Source organism: Quercus lobata, chromosome 10, assembly GCF_001633185.2.
Source record: "Quercus lobata isolate SW786 chromosome 10, ValleyOak3.0 Primary Assembly, whole genome shotgun sequence".
NCBI classification, from domain to species: Eukaryota; Viridiplantae; Streptophyta; class Magnoliopsida; order Fagales; family Fagaceae; genus Quercus; species Quercus lobata.
In genome coordinates, this window is record NC_044913.1 from 18,358,161 (window position 1) to 18,380,285 (window position 22,125).

The window sequence follows — 22,125 nt, forward strand, 5'->3', positions numbered from 1 at the left end:
GAGTTGGAAATCCACTATCGACAACCTGCTGTTCAAAGACTTAGTTTCCATATCGAAAATCAACAGCCAGTGTTTTTAAAGATACAGAGTATTTAGATAATGTTATTAACAGACCAGATATCAGAAAAACTAAATTTACAGAGTGGATGAAAGCAAATGAGTTGTATGAAGAAGCAAGAGAATTAACTTATTCTGAGTTTCCAACAAAATGGGTTTGGCATAAAAGAGACAAGGAATGGAGATTGAGGAAGTCTGGAAGATGTATAGGGCGTATATACTATGCTCATCCTGCAAGTGGAGAGCGTTTTTATTTACAGATGTTATTAAATGTTGTTAAAGGAGCTCGATCCTTTAAAGAAATAAGAACTATAAATAATGTAGCATATTCAGATTTCAGATCAGCATGTTATGCGCTTGGTTTGCTTGGTGATGATAAATAATGGCATGAAGCTTTAAATCATGCATCACATTGGGCTTCAGGAAAACAACTTCGTGAGCTTTTTGTCACAATGTTGATTTTTTGTGAAGTTTCTGACCCTTATAAATTATGGATTTCGAATTGGCAGTTATTATCCGAGGACATTCTTCATCGTCAGAGAGTAGTTTTACGCTATGACAATTTACATCTTGATGACTTCCAATTGCAGAATGATATAGAACAAATTCTGATAAGAAGTGGAAGATCTTTGCAAGAATTTGAAACAATGCCATATCCAAACACATTGCTTCTGAGACAATGTAATAATAGAATATTACAAGAAGAATTGGATTATGATAGAGATTCTTTGGCAGTGGAACATATTGAACTTTTTAATGGTCTTAATTCTGATCAAAGGAATATATATGATGCAGTAATTGATTATGTTTTGAGAAATAAAGGTGACTTCTTATTTGTATATGGACATGGAGGAACTGGGAAGACTTATCTTTGGAAAACCATTATATGCCGACTGCGTTCAGAAGGAAAGATTGTCATTGCAGTTACATCATCTGGAATTGCTGCATTATTATTGCCAGGAGGGAGAACAGCTCATTCGAGATTTCAAATACCAATAATTGTAACAGACAGTTCAACTTGCAAAATTAAACAAGGTTCTCAAATTGCAGAACTTATGACAAAAGCAAGTCTTATAATTTGGGATGAAGCTCCTATGACACACTGAAACTGTTTTGAAGCTGTTGATCGTTCACTAAGAGATATTTTACATTTTACTACCAGCAATAGTGTAGACAAACCTTTTGGAGGAAAACAGTTGTTCTTGGTGGTGATTTTAGACAAATTTTACCGGTTATAGCAAAAGGACGAAGAGAACAAATAGTTGAAGCATCAATTACCAAGTCTTCATTATGGAACAATTGTAGAGTTTTCATTTTGACCAAAAATATGAGGCTGACACAAGATCCAAGTGATATTGGTGCAAGAGAATTTGTTGAATGGATATTGAAAATTGGTGATGGTGGACTTAATGATAGTGAAAGTGAAGCATTGATTGAAATACCACATGACTTACTAATTCAACCTGGTAGTCATCCTTTCAACGATATCGTGAATGTTACTTATCCTGACTTCCAAGCTAAATTCAACGATTCAAAGTACTTAGAAGAAAGGGCAATTTTAGCTCCAACAAATGAAGTAGTTGAAGACATAAATGATTACATGATTGACCTTATTAATGTTGATGAAAAGACATATCTCAGTGCAGATTCAATATGTAAAGCTACAACCAACATTCTAGATCAAGATATGATGTATCCAACAGAGCTTCTCAATTCATTGAAGTATCCCAGTATTCAAACCCATAAACTTAGGTTGAAAGTGGGATTGCCAATAATGCTGCTTCGAAATTTAAACCAAAGTGCTGGACTTTGTAATGGTACCAGACTTTTAGTCACTCAGTTATCAAAATGGGTTTTGGAAGCTCAAATAATATCAGGATCTCATGTTGGAGATAAAGTATTTATTCCAAGAATAGTTTTTTCCCCTTATGAATCTAAATGGCCTTTTGTACTAAAAAGAAGACAGTTTCCAGTATCTGTTTGCTTTGCTATGACAATTAATAAGAGCCAGGGACAATCTTTGAAATCTGTTGGACTTTATTTAGAGAGACCAGTTTTCAGTCATGGACAGTTATATGTTGCCGTCTCTAGAGTTACAAGCAGAAATGGTCTTAGAATACTTATTGCAGAAAATGATAATGGCAATCACTTTCATACAAAAAATATTGTATATAAAGAAATATTTAATGATCTACCAAAAGGTAACACATATTATTTATTAAAATTATTTTGCAGTTGTTGATAATGTAAACTAGATTGTCACTTTTATTGTAAACAGTAGATTTTACTCCATTGTTATATATAAACTTTACTAATGTTTAAATTGTGCAAATATTTCAGATTTATATCGCAATGAAGTACAAAACTTTGAAGCAAATATCAGTGAATGTGGGATGCAGTTAACATAGCAAACAACTATGATCTGATCAACATTGCTATGATTTCGGTTGACTAATAGGTAAGTTTAACATTTTTTTAAAATAGAAAATAACATTAAAAAAAAAGGATACAGAAATCTAAAAAACATTTTCCATATCTGCTATGAGGAGTTATTGATGATCTTAGTATTGATATATACACTTCACATGAAACTATAATTTGTGTATACACCAATTTTACTCTATCTTTCTCATATAACATCTACTGATGATGTGCAAGATATTTCAGATTTAGTAGTAAGAAGGAAATTACTATTTTTTGTGAAAATCTTAGAGTCAAAGAGAAAAATGATAAAGTGTTTGCCTCAGCTATTGTAGCTGTGATTTACTTCTTACCAATTATTATATTACTGTTTGAACCTAACAGTATTTATATTGGTTTTTTAATTTTTTTGGAATGGTTGGTCAAAATATTTTGGTACCGTTTGATTTAGTAATTATGATATTGAAATATGCTATCATGATCTATATGTTTGATTGATTTCTTATTTAAAAAGTCTCTACCAGTGAGTTATAGAATGAGTTAATGGAGTTTCATCATTTCATCCATTAGTATTTTAAGGAAGTAATTTGCTAAACATTAGGAATGAGATTGAGGGTGATATGTAGACATGGGAAAGAACGATTCAATATAAAGTAGAGAGCAAAAGTCAGGAAGGCTTCTTACTGTAGACAGAACAACTCTATACATGATGACTTTAAAATTTTTTTAAATACAGCAGATTTCTTTAGTCACAAAACATAAAGAACTACGTTGACTCATGGACATATGTCTCATGTGTCAAATAAGAGAAAGTCAAAGTTCAAAGACTCATCTTAGGAAGTCAAACTACATTTGCAATACTCTAACGTTTTTATAATAAGAAATAATTTTATAAACTGACTAAACTTTGTATTATAGGACTTGATGGTAACATGCAATTCCAAAATCATTAATATCAACAACAAATATGGATGGTATTATGTTGCATGTCTTATATGCAAAACAAAAGTGAAACAAGTCAAAGGAGTTTTATGGTGTGAACGTTGTAAAAATGAACCAAAGTTTGTAGTCCCAAGGTAATGAAAAAAAAAATGATTTGTAAACATAAACACAAAATATATATAATATTCTACTAACAACTTTGTATCTAAAATAGCTATAGAATATAAGTCCAAGTACAAGATGAGACCGGGTCAACCACATTCATATTGTTTGACAAAGGAGCTGAGAAAATTATATCGAAAACTGCAAAAGAACTTGCAGAGATGCAAGAAGAGGTAATTTCATATATAAATGTCAGCCCTATATCTTTATTATTTGGAAATTGAAGTTTTAATACTTTCTTACCAATGTTATATATGCACACACACAAACACACATAAATTCACGCACCATTTTCTGTTTTTTTAAAATAAAATAAAAAATAATTGTACAAGACATGATGCATGTATATATACAAATTTTGCTAACTGTATGATACTTTATTCATACAGATCTTGAAATTAGATGAGAATATTTTACCAAAAGAGATTCAAAAAATCATTGGCAACGAATATTTGTTCCAACTGCATCTTGATGAATATAACTTGAAGTATGGAAAAGAAAATTACACGGTTTCGAAGATTTTGGAGATGGAAATTTCACATAAGCAAAATGACTCACGTAAAGTTGAGGAACACCAGGTAATTGAAGCATACTTACTTCACCTTGGTTACTATATGATTCAAACATTAGTCTACACATAATTTACGACACATATTCAACTGATATGTAAGAATGCAAATTATTGCAGGACGACATAGTGGAGGAAATTGTAAGAAAACCAAAGAAGGACAAGTACATAGCCGGTCAAAAAATAGAAATAGGAGAAACATCTGTTGAACGACCTAAATTAACTGCTGCTATAACTATTGAAGATGGAAGAACTGGTCATAAAAGAATGCCGCTACAAATGCTTCAAAAAAGTCAAAAGGGTACTAAACAAAATGCATCAAAGAAAAAAAAATCTGAACTCTAATGTATATACTACCTTACTGAATGTACATATGTTTCTTTAGAACTACCTTACTGAATGTACATATGTTTCTTTAGAAGAGTAAACTGAATGTAAACAGAATGTACTGTTAAGTTACTATGACTGTATTAGTGCTTTTTAGGTATTTTCTTTTGGTTCAAACACAAGCTTCTGATATGTGAGTGTATATTTATGTTAAAGCTCCTGCTATATATTGATCATAGATTAAGACAACTGCTTCTATATTTTTCTATTATGTCTTATCAAAACAGATTTCTAATTTATCTGAACACATTGTGCTGAACTATGATTTTTAGCCTGAATGTACAAATAAATATGAATCAATATGTTGTTACAGAGTGCTTCTGTAGCTTGGAACATTTGCTTTCAAAATATATAGGATCATGGACAAAGTAAAAAGAAAAAAATTGCATGATGCCATGAAACTCTGTCCTTAGAATCCTTAAATTTTTTTTGAAAAAACCATATTTTGTTGTGAGAGAAGTGCAACTCAAACTTCAAGATTGATTTAAGAACAAATCAGAAACATGTTAATTCAATGAAAACCTGAAAGAAGTTTCAACTTCAAAGATAGTAGCTTTAATTTTAGAATCTCATGGGAGTCTATTACCTCCACAAGTAGCATTTACTTCAGTTGAAATAGAATGTTACAATTTTTTTTTTTTCTCTTTGATTTGGTTATGAGCTAAGTAGATTTGGTTATCTACTGAAGATGGAAGCACTGGTCATAAAAGAATACCGCTCCAAATGCTTCAATCATATAATTTTTTTTTTCTTTTTCTTTTTTTTTTTCCTTTGATTTGTATATGAACGAAGAAATTTGAGTTAGTTTTGAGTGTTTTGGTTGGATTAATTAAACAAACAAATTGATAACTAACGTATCATACACACTTTACAACAATTTTTTTCTTTAAAAAATTATTTTATTACACAAATTTCTTTGCTACTTATGAGATTTCAAATGATCCCGCGCATTGCGCGGGTTAAATACTAGTATATATAAAAGCAAAGACCTTATGTTGGAGATATATAAAAGCAGAGATCTCATGTTGGAAAGTATGAGGTTGTGCCATGTGGTGTATTCCTCGAAGTTCTCTTTATTTAGTTTTCTACTTTAACAAAGTTTGCATTTATATTAAAATATTAGTTTATTGAATTAGCCAATAGAGTAAATGCATATATTAATTATCTATTGTCGTGCATTAAGTATTTATATTAAATAAATTTATATGATTATTTTTATAAACTCAATATAGAAAATAATTTTTAGTTGGAATAATAATAATAAATTTAGAATATGACATTCTTACTCATGTTTAGTTGCTTTAACAACAATTGTCACAAAAGCCATAAAAAATTAAATATTTGTGAATTCACTAAAATTAATATTAATCTTTTAAATTTCCTAACTCCTTTGTGCGTGTGTGTGTGTGGAACTAACACTGTAGTATGTATTCTATGTAATTAGAAAGATTACTAATATAATAAGTATGTTTATTTTGTTATATTAATTATGTGGGGGTGTTAGGCCTAGCAATATAAATCTATGTATATATTGGGCCGAGGGCCCATTCTAAGGATATAAAGTAGTCCGAGTAGGGATGAACATTGTCAAAGGAGTCCGTGTTGGTAAGTGAAGAGGTTAGTTTTGATCATAAGGGTCCAAGAGGGTGGTCCGAGGACGAATGCCTCCTCGGCTGATCAAAGCCGAGATCCGAAGGGGTGGTCTACCACCCAGGGCAACATTCTAGGAGATTCTATTGATACGGATAAGCATCACAGAAATAGAGGATAGAGGGAAGTCCTAAAATATCTGAAGAAAAAGCTGCTACCACCGCATTGAATGCTCTACACCTAACCAACTGGGCGCATTTATGTAGAGGTGGTACTTGAACAGTAATTTTCAGCCTTACAACTACTATCAGGGATTTCAAGAAGGTGCTGATGGGACAAGGATCAACACCAGCAATCTACCCTACACATGGAGGGTATGGATGAAAGAAGGAAGGTAGTACAAAACAGAAAGAATACCCTGAAGGAAAAGGATCGAAAAATTAAGAGAAAAACATTGTAGTAATTAAGAATTGAACTTGTAATCAAACTTGAGAAGAAATATATAAGAACTAATCTCCTTGGATTGTGTCGAGGACAATTTTCTTTAGATTAAACCAGTCTATCTTCATTTTCTTGTCATCTAGATCCACTTCACTTATTGTCTGATTCATTAAAGCCCAATTTTTCAACCCACTCTCTACAAATTCATTGTATTGGGCTCTTTGGGCCTAAGTTCACACATCCTTTGGGCTTGGGAGCCAAATTGTGACCTTACAAATTATTTTAAGCATAATTAAATTTTAATATAATTTTTCCAAGATTAATATGAGAAACAATTGGTTTTTTTATGTGAGAAACAATTGATTTGAAATATAGTAATTTTACTCAAATTTAGTTGTTTTTGCAACAATTGAAACCATGTCCAACAAAAAATGGGAATTTTTTTTAGTAACATACAATCAAGAATGTTAAAAAAAAAAAAAAAAAAGGATATATGCATTTTTTAGTAGGCATGAAACATGCCTATTTATATTAGCTACTATATCATGCAATTTTCAATTTGCAAACACATATATAATATGATCAAATCACTATACTACTCTTAGTGTATTTTTATTTTGTCTATATATAAATTAACTAAAGATTACAATTTTTTACAATAAAAATTATTGATTATTTTTTTTATACATCAATAGTTGGGGGGTGGGGATCTGAATCCTGAATGTTTCTATTGGAAATTGAGGTGCCAATAAGTTAAGTTAAAAGATTTTGGTAAAACTTATTGAAATATTGGAGAAAACTAATTATAAGTTGCAGCAGGAATTCAATTAGTTATTATATAAGGATAAGTTTTTCTAAAATATAGGGATGGTCCATTTAAAAAGCTATCAACTACAAGGTTGGTCTTGTAATTGGCAAAGGAGGAGAGACAATTAAAAATATGCAAGCTAATACTGGAGCTCATATTCAGGTGATACCATTGCATCTACCCCTGGTGATACATCGACTGAAAGGACATTACAGATTGATGGGACCAGCGAGCAAATTGAGACTGCTAAACAATTGGTCAATGAAGTCATCAGTGAGGTATGTTGGTTAATGCCAGTTTGCAGATCTGGCCTTGACTATAGACTCTTGGCTTCTTATGTGCGTAATTAAAATTTTCTAGTGATGAAATACTTTTCTTATGAGAAGAGAACATTCATTGCCCTTATTGATTTATATGTGTGCATATTTTATGTTGCATCTTGAAAAAAAGAATTCTCATTGTGCACTCTTGATTGTGGAAGTGGATCTTGTTGCTTGGGTTTTTTAAGTATTGCTTTCTAATACTATTGCTGTGTGGTGCTCTGATGAAAGTATACTGTTAGATATCTGTTTCAATGGTGACAATTTTCAGGTCTTCATTTGGTTCATCTTTTTTTGTAGCAAGTATTTGTTATCAACAAGTTAGAATAGAGATCTTCATGTTGCACTGTTATTACGAATGTTCTTTGATGCAGGACATGAGGGTTCCTTGTTTTTTTGGTAGTAATGGGACGTAATTCCCTTTTGCATTTTTAATTCATTTTTCTTCCTATTATTATTTGCTGTGCCATTGCCTGATATCTTGAGAATATAGCGCTCAAGGTTCAGCAGCACTCTTCTTTCAATTAATAGATTCTTAGTTTTGTTAAGTACATTCTTATTTCTTTCTTGAAATTATCATTTGTCATCTTTGCTTTTCTTGTCCATATCCTGACTATGGTAGTTTCTGTTTGTTTTATTGTTTAATGATTCTAGAGCTCGTGCTAAAGCTACCGGTCTTCATGTTGAAGAAAGGATTCTCATGAAGTTGTTGTAAGATTTTGAGCTTGAAGGTAGTTAACAATGGTGGAAGCTTAAAGAAAGAAATGAAAGGAAGGGAAAGAAAGGAGAGAGAGACAGAGAGAAATATTTTTGTATTAAAGAATGAAAATGATTGATACAAGCTTAGAGAGATACATTACCAAACCACTCTATATATATACATTGGAATAGCTTAATCTAGAACCTTCTAGAAGGTTCTATTCTAACAAACTTATAACTAACCTATAACAAACTATCCGTAATTCCCGGATTGACAGTTGATAGCTTGAGGAGCAGTTATTGAAGCCACACCATAACTGAGCAAGAAACAGAGCATGGCTGGAGAAAAGAGTCTAAGTATAGAAGAAGCCAAGAGCCAAAACGACACTGTTCTTTCTTAATGTGAAACGTCACCGTTTCACTACTTCATTAAACCGTCACACTTAAATGCCACTGTTTCACCACTTATTAAACTTACTTCACTTCAGTAGAACGGCACCGTTTTGGCCTTGAGACAAAAGACCGTTGATAAACTAGCCGTTACTCTTTTCTTCTTCTTCATCAATTTTGAATGCTGTGCAGTCTGAGCTACTTCCATTAACAGTTGTTAGTAATTTAGTTATCTTTCAAATACTCTGTAAATTGTTATACTGCTATATCACAGTGTGTTCTTCCCCTATTGCTCTTTCTGTTAAGAAAGAAATAGGTAATATTTACATTCTTATTTTCCATCCTCAATTAATCTTACTCTTAACTATATATTCAATACTTTTGGATCTTCATTAAGTGGCTATCTGGTTAATTTTCAAAGGATTGGATACAAAATTTAATGGGGCTAAGTGATAGTAGTACTGTCATATTATTTAGTTATTCGCTCTCTTTTGCATGTAATCTTTGGTGCTTTTTTAGGCTACCTCTGATTGTACATTCAGGAGGTAGTTATTTTGCAATAAAATAGATTACTTATCAAAAAAGGTAATGGATACAAGTATTTTATCATCAATTGCTCTTCTTCCCTTTATTGGACTTGTCAACTACACATATAACCCTTATAATGTTCTGATTAAAAAAGAAAAAGAAAACCCTTATAATGTTTAGTTTTAAATATTTATTTTTTCCAAATTTTCTCCATGAATTTTATAATTCTCTAGCTCTACTCCTGTTGACACATGTGAGTGCACAACTTTTTTAGAGTCACTAGAAATTTATATTATAAATTTTTGTAAAACTTTCATAACCCTAGCCAATGTATTTAACTAAAAAACTATTTAATAGTCTTTTACTAAAAGCCAGCATTCTTTTTCAAATGTCACTATATATCCTTAAACAACAATATGATCAAATTAAAAACTCTTCATTGAGTCAAAAGTCAATATATCATATCTATTTTTTATGATTCTCTTCCAAAATGATCTAATATGGATTGCATGGATATGTAAATGTTGAAAATTATTACCAGAAGCATTGCTCGCTCCTCTCACATGAGGGATACTTGTAAATGTAGTGGTTGCAATTTGTTTGTAGTATTCTTCTCAAATTGATTAAAAATGTCCCCATATTGGTAGAAGCCTATCATGAGCCAAGACAATATTGTTTCACGAATTAGGTCTATGTAACAACCCACCCAAACTGCTTGGCTTGACCACTCTTCACCAACCCATATAAATATGATATTTATTTCCAAGCGGGCTAGGTAGGTTCAATTATTAAAGTGACGGGTTAGGTTGGATGATGGGTTGAGTTTTTTTAAACTACCAAGACCTATAACCCAATCTACCTTTATATATATTCATCTCTTTTTAGTCTTATCAAATTTAGTTTTTTTTTTATTAATTTTTTTATTGACTCCATTTATTTACACATGTTAATATAAATAATGTTCTTTAAAAAAAAAAAAAAACATATTTGTAAGCATACATAGTGACATGGATATGCTTAAAAAAAAAATTTATGTGTGTGTGTGTGTGTGGAGAAAAAGTTAAAAAATACTCATACCATAAGACGTGTGTACTTTTACCTATGAGAAAATGATTTCCTTCAATAATTAATAATATTGTTGCAAGTCCTTAAATGGTTTATAGGATTCAGAGGAAATACTTTTTAAATATCTTCATAAATGGTAAAATAAAAATGTGAAGTTTAGCATACAACACATAACTAACCCGCCCAATTTGCTGAGTTGAATCATCAACTGACCCGCCATTTTGTAGGTTGGTTGATAGGTAGTGATATGGTATTTTTCTAACTTGCCAATGGTGGATTGACTAAAAAATTCGAAACTCGTCAATCATTTTACTATTTAAAGTTGCTAACCTTAATAATTTTAAATTTTTCTTTACCATATTAATAAATTTAGCGTGCGCACACACTATATAATAAAAGTTGGGTTTAGAAGCCGTGATTGCGTTAAGTGGCTTTACCAAATTGCATAATTTTTTTTAGATTTTTCAATAAATTCATTCACTTAAGTTTTTAGATAAAAACAAAAAGTTTTTTTATTTTTATCAACTTCTTTGGATAAAGTAACAATAAGTGTTCTAATGAACTTCTTCTTCTTTTTATTTTATTTTTAAGTAACAATTTTACTAGCTTACCTTAGTTTTTTTTTTTTTGGATAAAAATTTATCCTACATCATCTATTTCCTAATAATAAAGTAACAAATTTCTTCTCAATTTTTTTTTTCTTTTGGAATAAATAACAAAAAATAGCTAATATTTATTAACTTTAACGTAAACTAAAAAACAATTCTAATAACATAAACTATTTTTTTGGGATAAAGTTAAAAAAAAAAAAAAAAAACTAATATGTAATTAACATAAACTTCTTAATTATGTAAACTCCTTTTTCTTTTTGTTCATATCAAGTTATCAACTTTTTCACAACTTAAAACTATCTAATATAAAAGTGGGGGTATATATATGGTTTGTTATATTTTTCCCTTTTCCTACCGTACAGTTTCTTGATGTATTCTTTCCTTCTCATACTTACCTTACCTATGAAACTTGCATGTATATATTTGCCTTCTTCTTTTTGTTTTTTCATAAAATTCTCTTCTTTATTTTTTTATTTTTCATCAAATTGAATATGTTTTGTGTGCGGGTTGTCTTTTGTTAACTTTGATCTAATTTATATGCTTATTATGGTCTTCAGAATCAATTGTATATCTTCCATGAAAACTAACAGATTAATTTTAACAAAAGTCTTATTCACTTTTTGAAATAAGTTAGCCTTAAAAGTCGTGGTTGCGCCAAGTGGCTTCACCAAATTGTAGATTTTTTTTTTTTTTTAGATTTTTCAATAAATTCATTCACTTAAGTTTTTAGATAAGAACAAAAAGTTTTTGATCTTTATCAACTTCTTTGGATAAAGTAAGAATAAGTGTTCTAATGAACTTTTTATTTTAAAAATTTTTTTTTATAAAGTAACAATTTTACTAGCTTATGTTAGTTTTTTTTTTTTTTTTTTTTGGGGGATAAACATTTATCCTACATCATCTATTTCCTAATAATAAAGTAACAAATTTAAAAGTATTATTTTTTCTTCTCAAAATTTTTTTCTTTTGGAATAAATAACAAAAAATAGCTAATATTTATTAACTTTAACGTAAACTAAAAAAAAATCTAATAACATTAACTATTTTTTTGGGATAAAGTAAAAAAAAAAAAAAAAGGCTAATATGTTATTAACATAAACTTCTTAATTACGTAAACTCCTTCTTTCTATTCATATCAAATTATCAACTTCTTCATAACTTAAAATTATCTAATATAAAAGTGGGGGTATGTATACGGTTTGGTATATTTTTTCCCTTTTTCTACCGTACGGTTTCTTGGTGTATTCTTTCCTTCTCATACTTACCTTACCCATGAAACTTGTATGTATGTATTTGCCTTCTTCTTTTTGTTTTTCATAAAATTCTCTTCTTTATTTTTTTTTCATCAAATTGAATATTTTTTTGTGCGGGTTGCCTTTTGTTTAAGTTATTTTTGTTAACTTTGATCTTATTTATATGCTTATTATGGTCTTCAAAATCAATTGTATATCTTTCATAAAAACTAACAGATTAATTTTAACAAAAATCTTATTCACTTTTTGAAAGATTTGTTTGCCAATATGTGTAGATCCCACAAGTAGCCATGAGACCAAGATCTGAGCATCCAAAACCATGATAACGAACATCACTCCACAAAGAATGGAGACAGCAAATTGATTAAATATAAAAAGGGTGATGGAAAAACAATGGATATTTAAGGTGATGTAAAATCTCCATGACTTCGCTGCCTCCCTCTTGTTGTCAAAGTTAATTCAATTATCATGTGAGTAGCTTTACTTTAACTCTAATTCTAGATTTTTATTTTTAATGTTTAGAAATTAATATTGTTTGTAATTATTGAATTCAGAGTTTTTTTTTTTTTTTTTTTTTTTTTGTCTATATATTTATGTGTATTATTGTGAATTTTTCTTTCAATTTTTTTTTTTTAATTTTATAAATTTGGCTCGTTTTAATTTGTAAATTCGGGATGATTGCTTGGGGTTAAAGTAAAAATATTAGATCAATTTTAATCATAATTCATGCAATAGTAAGGTGTTAGATGTTCATATTAATTTTATGCTTATTTACATTAATTAACATAAACATCTTACCATGTTTATTGTTGATATTAATTTGACACTTTGAGATGCAATCATTATAATTAAATATAAATGTTATTATGCCGGTATGTTATAATTATTATTTGTTGTTCCTCACCCTACTTCACCTCAATTGTTATTATTATTATTTTTATTTTTTTGACTGTGTTAAATATTAGCATTGATACACAATGTTGAATATGCTAGTATAGATGCGGAAGCGAAAGCATAAAATATAAACACAATAACACACGAGGGTTACGTGGTTCAGTCTAACGGCCTACATCCACGGAGGAAACCCTAAAGGGCTACATCAATAGTATATTATAGTGTAGTACAAATCCTGTGTTACAATAAATCATAACATGTGTATATATAGTAAACTAAACCCTAGACTAATAGACTTCTAGTACAAGTAGGAGACTTGGCTTGCACACAAAGTAGAATTAGGCTTGGGCCTATACTAATGGGCTAATATATCTCTAACACCCCCTCTCAAACTCAAGATGGAAGCTTGATGAAATCTTGAGATTTGATAAGGTTGAAAAGATCCCTTGAATGAAGTTTGGCTCTGTGACGGTAGTTTGAGGAAGGCAATGGTCTTGTAGTGTTGATGCGACTTCTAACGGTGGCTTGACTATACCGAAGAGTTTTGACGGCAGCAGTAGGAAGCCAAAGAAGATGAACGCAGCGAAAAAAAACACCGAGGAAGACAAAGATTGCTCTTAAATATACCGTAAGGACAGAAAACCATGGCCACAGGAAGGTGGCTTTGATACCATGTTAGAAATACTGAATGATTGTATTGTATTTCATAAATCAAAGAATATACATCAGTGCCTTAATATAGGAGACCTATGTGTGCGGTACAAGTAAAGTGTAGTACAAGTACAAGTATACTATACAAGTAACCTAGTTGGGCCTAAAGCCCATAACATAATATACGTTAACAGCCCCCCTCAAACTCAAGGTGGATGTGAGACCAGCTTGAGGTTGTCAACCAAATCACGAGTGCGTCCCTTAGGAAGTGACTTGGTGAAGATATCTGCAAGTTGATCTTTGGAGGAGACGGAGAAAAGCTTGAGAGCACCATGGACAAGATGATAACAGATAAAATGACAATCAATCTCAATGTGTTTAGTCCGTTCATGGAAGACATCATTGTGAGCAATATGAATGGCACTCTGGTTGTCACAATAAAGGGGAGTAGCAGAGGATGTGGACACACCTAAATCCTTAAGAAGCCATCATAGCCAAAGGAGCTCAGATGTGGTATCAGCAAGGGCACGATATTCTGCTTCAGTACTAGAGCGGGCCACAAAGGTTTGTTTCTTACTTCGCCAAGAAATCAAAGAAGAACAAAGGAGAAAGCAATAACCTGTAGTGGACCTGCGATCAGTGGGATCTCCTGCCCAATCAGCATCAGAGAATGCACAGAGTACAAGAGGAGACTGAGCTGAGTAGAAAAGGCCATGGAAGAGGGTGCCCTTCAGGTATCGAAGAATGCGCAGAACAGCAGCATAGTGAGTTGATCGTGGAACAGACAGATACTGGCTCACCTGATGAACAGCATAGGAGATGTCTGGACGAGTAACTATGAGATAAACTAGGCTGCCAACCAATCGTCTGTAAAGAGAGGGATTAGACAATGTTTTCCCCCCTAAGAGAGTCAGATGCGCATTAAGCTCAACTGGAGTGTCAACAGTCTTGCTATCAGTGAGTCCAGCTCGAGACAAGAGTTCAGAAGCATACTTAGCTTGAGTAAGATAAAGTCCATCTGTAGAATGAGTGATTTCAAGACCCAAGAAGTAGCTGAGATGTCCAAGATCTTTCATCTCAAATTGCTGACTGAGAAAATCTTTGAGTTCTTGAATGCCACTGAGGTCATCACCAGTTATGATCATATCATCCACATACAGGAGAAGTAAAATAGTGGATTTGTTAGTGCGACGAAGAAATAAGGCAGAATCATAATGACTGGCCATGTAACCCAAATGAGAGATGGTAGAGCTGAATTTGGCAAACCAAACTCGTGGAGCTTGTTTAAGGCCATAAAGTGCACGTCGAAGGTAACAAACCTTGTTTGAGTCAACAGAGAGACCAGGAGGAGGTTGCATATAAACTTCTTCATTTAAATCCCCATTAAGGAATGCATTTTTTACATCCATCTGAAAAAGATCCCATTTACGGGCAGCAGCAACAGCTAAGAGGGCACGGACAGATGAGATACGAGCAACCGGAGCAAAGGTCTCTTCATAATCAATCCCATACTCCTGTGTAAAACCTTTTGCAACAAGACGAGCTTTGTAGTGCTCAATGGACCCATCAGAGCAAGTCTTAATCTTGTAGATCCACTTACAACCAACCACAGATTTCCCGGGAGGGAGTGTCACCAAATCCCAAGTATGATTTTTAGATAATGCATCAAGTTCCTCTTTCATTGCAATCTGCCATAAAGGGTCAGTGGAAGCCTCACGATAGGTGTGAGGCTCATGTAGTGTAGCAAGAGCAGTGTAACAATGATAGTCAAGTAAATGTGCAGGGATAGATCTTACTCGAGTTGAGTGACGAGGTGGAATGTCTTGTGCAAGATCTTCAGGCGGAGCAGGAGCAGGGGACCCAAGCTCAGGGTTGGGGTTGGGTAGCTCGTCTTCAACCTGTTCATCTTCCACCTGTTCATTAAAGGGTGAACTAGGAAAAGGATTAGTGATATCTGGTGGTTGGACAGAGAAGTCTACAAGAGAATCAGGAGCAACTACAGGAGGATCAGGAGCAGCTACAGAAGGAATATGTGCCTCATCTGGAAAAAGATCTAAAACAGAGGAGGAAGATAGGGAGGTACGAAAGTGAGAGAGCTCGACAAAGAGGCGATGTTCCCAAAAGACAACATTACGGGAAACACGAAGACGATGAGAGACAGGGTCATAACACCGATACCCCTTTTGAGTTTCGCCATAGCCAAGAAAACAACAAAGCCTTGACCGAGGCTCAAGTTTGTTATGCTCATGTGGCTGAAGAAGAACGAAACAAGCAGAACCAAAGGAGCGAAGGTGGTGATAGTCTGGAGATGACCCAAAAAGGCGCTCATATGGAGTTTGATTTTGGATAACCAGACTCGGAATGCGATTAATAGCATGAACAGCATGAAGAGCAGCTTCGCCCCAAAAAGGAGCAGGAACTTTGGCAAAGAGAAGGAGAGCACGAACAGTGTCAAGAATATGACGAAGTTTCCGTTCGGCTCTACCATTTTGCTGAGAGGTACCTGGACAAGTTAGTTGATGAACAGTGCCATAGGAATGCAAAACAGCTTGGAAAGCATATTGAGTATATTCAAGAGCATTATCAGAACGAAAAATTTTGATGCGTTTGGAAAACTGAGTTTCAACCATTTTTGCAAAATTAGAATATAATTGCAATAATTCAGAACGATGTTTCATATTAAAAATCCAGCTATAGCGAGAGTAATCATCAACAAAGACAACAAAATATCGAGACCCACCAATACTAGAGACATAGGAAGGGCCCCAAACATCAGAATGAATAAGGTCAAAGATATCAGTGGATATTGATTCACTAGTATTGAAAGGCAAAACTGGTTGTTTTCCTAACTGGCACGAAACACAATCAAAATTTTTTGTAGACACTGAACCTAACAAACCTCTAGAAGCTAATTGTTGTACCCGATAGGAAGATGCATGACCAAGTCGAGCATGCCAAAGTGCAAGGGAAGGAATTGAAGAAGCTGTAGCAGTTACAGCAACAGAAACAGGAGCAACAAGTGGAAGACGAAGGTTGTCCACGGGAAACATACGCCCAACTCTGGGACCAGTCCCAAGCTCCCGTCCCGTCCTCGGATCCTGCACAATACACCCAGAATAATCAAAGATAATGCGATAACCCAACTCAGCTAATTGTCCAACTAAAAATAAATTATAAGAAAGGTCAGGAACATTAAAGACTCCAGGAACCGAGAGATTGGAGGTCGCAACGGAACCTATATTATGACCAGACATTGTGGAACCATTTGCTGTGCGAATATTAAGAGGGTGCGGTGCAGGTTTAAGGTCAGAAAATAAGGACGAGTGAGGTGTCATGTGATTGCAACAAGCAGAATCCATAAGCCAAGAGGTAGGAGACATACCAGATAAAGCTGAGAGAGAAGATGAATAAGATGCATTACCAACCATACGAATGACATTGGCGATGATATTTATAAGGTCATCTCTGGAAATGGTGAAAGTGGATCCAGAAGACTGAGACTTTGCAGAGACGGGAGCCATAGGTTGGACACTCTCAGTGTTAGCAACAGTAGCAGCAGAAATGGAAACAGCTGATTTGTTGCGTTGATAGCAAGTCTCAATATTATGGCCAAAATGTTTGCAAAAATTGCAAAAACGTTTGTTGGATTGTCGGCGACGATTGTTGCAAAAGGAAGAAGACTTGTCCTTATTCTTCATTTTGAAGCAAAATATGCAAAAATAGACTGCAAAAATGAAATCTACGCGAAAAACTGGGTAAGGAGCACCTGTACTGCAAAAATTCAACTCTGCAGAAAAGTCAACGGTCAACGGTCAAAGGTCAACTGCAGCGATGACGTCAGCAAGATGACGTTATCGGATGACGTCAGCTAGGGCTGACGTAGATGATGACGTGGCAGAGATGAAGTCAGCGATGACGTCAGCGATGACCCAGCGGCGCGTGGGGCGCGTGAGCGCGTGGTCCAATCTTCGCCGAAACTTCTGTCGGCGCGTGAGGGCGCGTGGCACGCCTGATGATGCTGATTCTTCGCCGGTGATGTAGATCGGAGCAAGGCGAATCCGATGACTGTGGCGGTGAGATGATCGGAGCAACACAGATGGCGCGTGGAAAAGCGGCCGAATCTTTGACAGGCGCGTGGCGGCGCGTGAGAGGTCAGATGATGATGATTCCGACGGCTATGTGTAGATCGGTTGAATATCTACACGTTGATATTTCTTATGTCTTAATCGGAGGTCTGATGTGGAAGACCTGACGGAGGCAGTGATCTTGGAGGCGGTGATCGAGCTTCTGACGGTGAAGATTCAACCTTGGCACCTCTGAGGGCACAAAAAAAAAAAAAAAAGGTTTACTGACCGAAGAAGTCGAGGCAGCGGAAAACACCAACAAAGACAGGACTGCAAGACACAAGAAGGTTAGAGCAATGGCTCTGATACCATGTTAAATATTAGCATTGATACACAATGTTGAATATGCTAGTATAGATGCGGAAGCGAAAGCATAAAATATAAACACAATAACACACGAGGGTTACGTGGTTCAGTCTAACGGCCTACATCCACGAAGGAAACCCTGAAGGGCTACATCAATAGTATATTATAGTGTAGTACAAATCCTGTGTTACAATGAATCATAACATGTGTATATATAGTAAACTAAACCCTAGACTAATAGACTTCTAGTACAAGTAGGAGACTTAGCTTGCACACAAAGTAGAATTAGGCTTGGGCCTATACTAATGGGCTAATATATCTCTAACAGACTGAAATGGTAGAAACTTTAATTGTTATTTGAATAAGTAAAAGTTATGCCTTAGTTTGACCGAGTATAACATTTCTCTTCAATCATTAATTAGTGTTTCTCAATAAAATTATTCATGTTATAAGTTTATGACCAAAACCATGCAAAGCCCAACCTGTTTACTACTAAAGCTTTTAGAAATTTAAAACTTGCCATAATCTTTAAAATATTTTTACTATTTTATTTGTTATTAAATTTAATTATATTATCAAAAAATATGTATATTTCTTAAAATTTATATATAAATATTTTATTAAACTATGTATCGCATGGTCATAATACTAGTATATATATAAAATTTGCATTGGCTTCTCTGCTCTTCTCTTTTAATAATATTTCATTCTCTACTTGGCCCAAAATTGCTTGTAAATTAAATTTTAAATTGTTTATGACTTCCGAAATGGTTTGCTTGGCCAATGACATTGCATTATAAAAACCCTTTGAACCTAAAGCTTTCCTTCATCCCTCTTTCTCTCTATCTCACATGCACACATTAACATTGATACAATGGCTTTAAAACATGTGATTATCTTATTGGCCCTTGCTTTAGTCTTAGAGAATGCAATAGCAACAAGGAGCCTAGGAGTTATGCAAGGATACAACATAGCAGCAATGCTTCGAAACTCTGGAGAGCTTGCCAATTGTTGTAACACACTCATGTACCTGAAATCCTGCTCAAATGAGATTGTTTCTTTCTTCATTAACCGTCGAGGCAGTCTTGACCCTTGTTGCTGCCGCGTAATTGCCACCATTAGCCATACTTGTTGGCCAGCCATCCTTTCTTCCTTTGGATTCACACCTACACATGGTGTCGTATTGCAAAGCCATTGTCATGCAGCATCTGGTTCAACTGCGTCTTCTGCTAGCTCTTTGATTCTGCACAATAGCATCCAACTATTAGATGATGAATGATTATACAAGATGAAATAAGTTGGGAATTAAGCTTCTTGTTAAAGAAGTCGATAATATTGGTGTGATAAAATTAATAAAGCACAATTATGTGTTATACTTGGGAAGCTTCTGTTCTATTCCGAGGGTGGGTACATCATTTTTATATTTTTTGGTGTTGTTGTATTGTATCAGCTATATAATATATGATCCTTACGAATAAAGCATTTACTTTTGTATTGTTGAGAAAATTTTAATCTTATGATTGCAACATTTTAATTATCTCATATATTTTCAATAATGTTACCACATGAAGAGATGTACTTATTGTTTCTACTTAGATCTAATGGTTACAACATGATTATGCCAACAATATAGCATTAATATTGAAAAGGATAATTTCCATATTTGAGATGAATTCATTTTACAATAAATCTACTAACATAACAAAAATTCACAACATTCATAAATAAGCCTACAACCTCACACATGGGCATCACAATATGCAATTTGAATTTTTATAATGGTCCATGTGTGAAGAGGATGTAAATTTGGTGGTGTTGTGAATTTTTGTTGTGTTTTAAAAGAAATTAACCGTTGAAATATAATGCAAAACTGATTTGGAAACTCCACATATTTGGTATAGAGTGTTGGGAAATTATATATGGTCATATTTTTCCGGTGAAACACAACTATATAAAAGCTTTTATTGTGCAAATGATTTTAACATTTTTTTTACTTAGGAAAAGGTATATTGGTATTTCTGCTCCATTCACCATCACATTCACAATTGGGTGGAACTTGGTGGTGTACCTTCATCTTAATTCAGATTCAACAGCGGCCCACCCCATGGGCCCCCATGTATTGGGTTCAAAGTTTTGATAGTGAGATTTGTAACTTATGAAATTTAAGGCCCAAGAAGGATGGTTTTGATAAAATTTTAATAATGAATTGGGCCAAAGATGATATAGACAAGAAGAAAAAAGTTTGATAGAGTTCAAGGTTTTTAAGCCCACTAAAAGGCCACATATTTGATGCGATCACGAATTTGTTTAAAACCAATTTTAGTTTAATCAAAATCATTTGATATTTCTAATCATTGATCTAGGATCAACGTATCGGCATTGCTTGTAAACTCATTTGCTGTATTAGTTTACTTTTTTCTTAATTTTTTTCAATGTGATGCTAATCAAATTCATTCAGATAAAGGCATAAAGAATAAATGTAGATGATCTTTACATCTAATATAACGTCTCAAACTATTAAAATTTTACTTCTCTTATGAGTTACTATATCTCTTGGCCTCCCTACTTGTGCACCCATTTAAGTCTTTTAGACTTTCCCATGCACAAACTTCATGTATATATATTGCAACCATCCTAACCCCATTTGAGTACGTACCAATAGCAGCATTCTTTCATACCCAATCTATCTCTATCTATCTCAATCTCATGGCCTACTCTTTCAACCTCTTTCTCACACTTTTTCTAACATTTTCGATGACCTTCATAGCCATGGCAGGACCTCTCAACTCTCCCTCAACCCTTGCAACTCGTTTAAAATTGGACAATCCAAATAACTGCTGGGAATCGTTGTTTGAGCTCCAATCATGCAGTGGAGAAGCCATATTATTCTTCCTCAATGGCGAGACCTATCTTGGATCCAACTGTTGCCGTGCCATAAGGATTATACAACGTGAGTGTTGGCCAGCTATGATGGGATCCCTTGGCTTCACTGAGCAAGAGGGTGATATTCTATTTGGTTATTGTGATGCTTCTGAAGAAGATGATAGTACCTCTGCTCAAACATTGCCACTACCGTCACCAACACCAATTGAAGGCTAAAAAGACTAGTTTCTCTAAATTAGCCTCATAGTTTCCCCCCTTAATTTGATATCTCTAATAATAAAAATGTTGTCCTTATTGTCCTTGTCTGTTTGTTTGTTTGCTTTTTTTTTTTTTTTTGAGTGACGATTGTAGCGTTTGAGATGCTCAAATATGGGTATGTAAATCAATCTCGTCTCACCTATACAAACTAATAAGAGATGTTACCATATATCTTATATTAAGTTGATTTGTTAGTTTCAATCTCATCTCACCCATTTGTTTCGACATTAATATTTTCTAGAAATTGAGTTATTTTTCAAATAGCATTTTTAGGAAGACTATCTTATTTTCTTGTATTTGACAGTAACTTTTAAAATGAGCTTAAAAGAATTATCAGGTGTTTGGTATGCACTATATATTTTTTAACATTTCTTGTATAATTCAAAGCATGTGCTAACACATATGTTGTGCAAGGTAACTAATGGAAACAATATAAATTAAAAAACTAAGTATCAATTGGTTTTAACCGATGTTATAACTGTAAAGATAATTTGGCATGCTCAATATTAAACTAAAATAACATGACAGCATCTCTATCAAATTAATTATCAATAATTTTCATGTTATCGAAAAAAAAAAAAAAAATCAATAATCTTCATCAATGCCGATAAAGAAAATTCCTTCAATGTTTATATAGGTACCTTTCCTAAAGCATTATCTTGCCCAGATTAATATCTATAGTCATGAACTGATATCTTTGAGAGAATAGTTAAATAGGTTTCACAATTCTCATCCACAGCAGATATGCTAAATGCCAAATATTTGAC

The 22,125-nt window shown here is 33.4% G+C and overlaps 3 protein-coding genes across 3 annotated transcripts; all 3 read left to right on the plus strand.

The window, feature by feature from the left end:
• The first annotated feature begins 1,384 nt into the window (after positions 1 to 1,384).
• On the plus strand, positions 1,385 to 2,465 carry LOC115964454 (ATP-dependent DNA helicase pif1-like). Its single transcript, XM_031083761.1, has 2 exons — positions 1,385 to 2,258; positions 2,398 to 2,465. Exons 1-2 carry the CDS (start codon positions 1,385 to 1,387, stop codon positions 2,463 to 2,465), a joined length of 942 nt encoding a protein of 313 aa, XP_030939621.1.
• Positions 2,466 to 19,091: 16,626 nt separating this feature from the next.
• Positions 19,092 to 19,496, plus strand: LOC115964455 (egg cell-secreted protein 1.4-like). Its single transcript, XM_031083762.1, has one exon. It carries the CDS (start codon positions 19,092 to 19,094, stop codon positions 19,494 to 19,496), a length of 405 nt encoding a protein of 134 aa, XP_030939622.1.
• A 1,490-nt stretch (positions 19,497 to 20,986) lies between these two features.
• Positions 20,987 to 21,316, plus strand: LOC115964456 (egg cell-secreted protein 1.1-like). Its single transcript, XM_031083763.1, has one exon. It carries the CDS (start codon positions 20,987 to 20,989, stop codon positions 21,314 to 21,316), a length of 330 nt encoding a protein of 109 aa, XP_030939623.1.
• Positions 21,317 to 22,125: the final 809 nt, after the last annotated feature.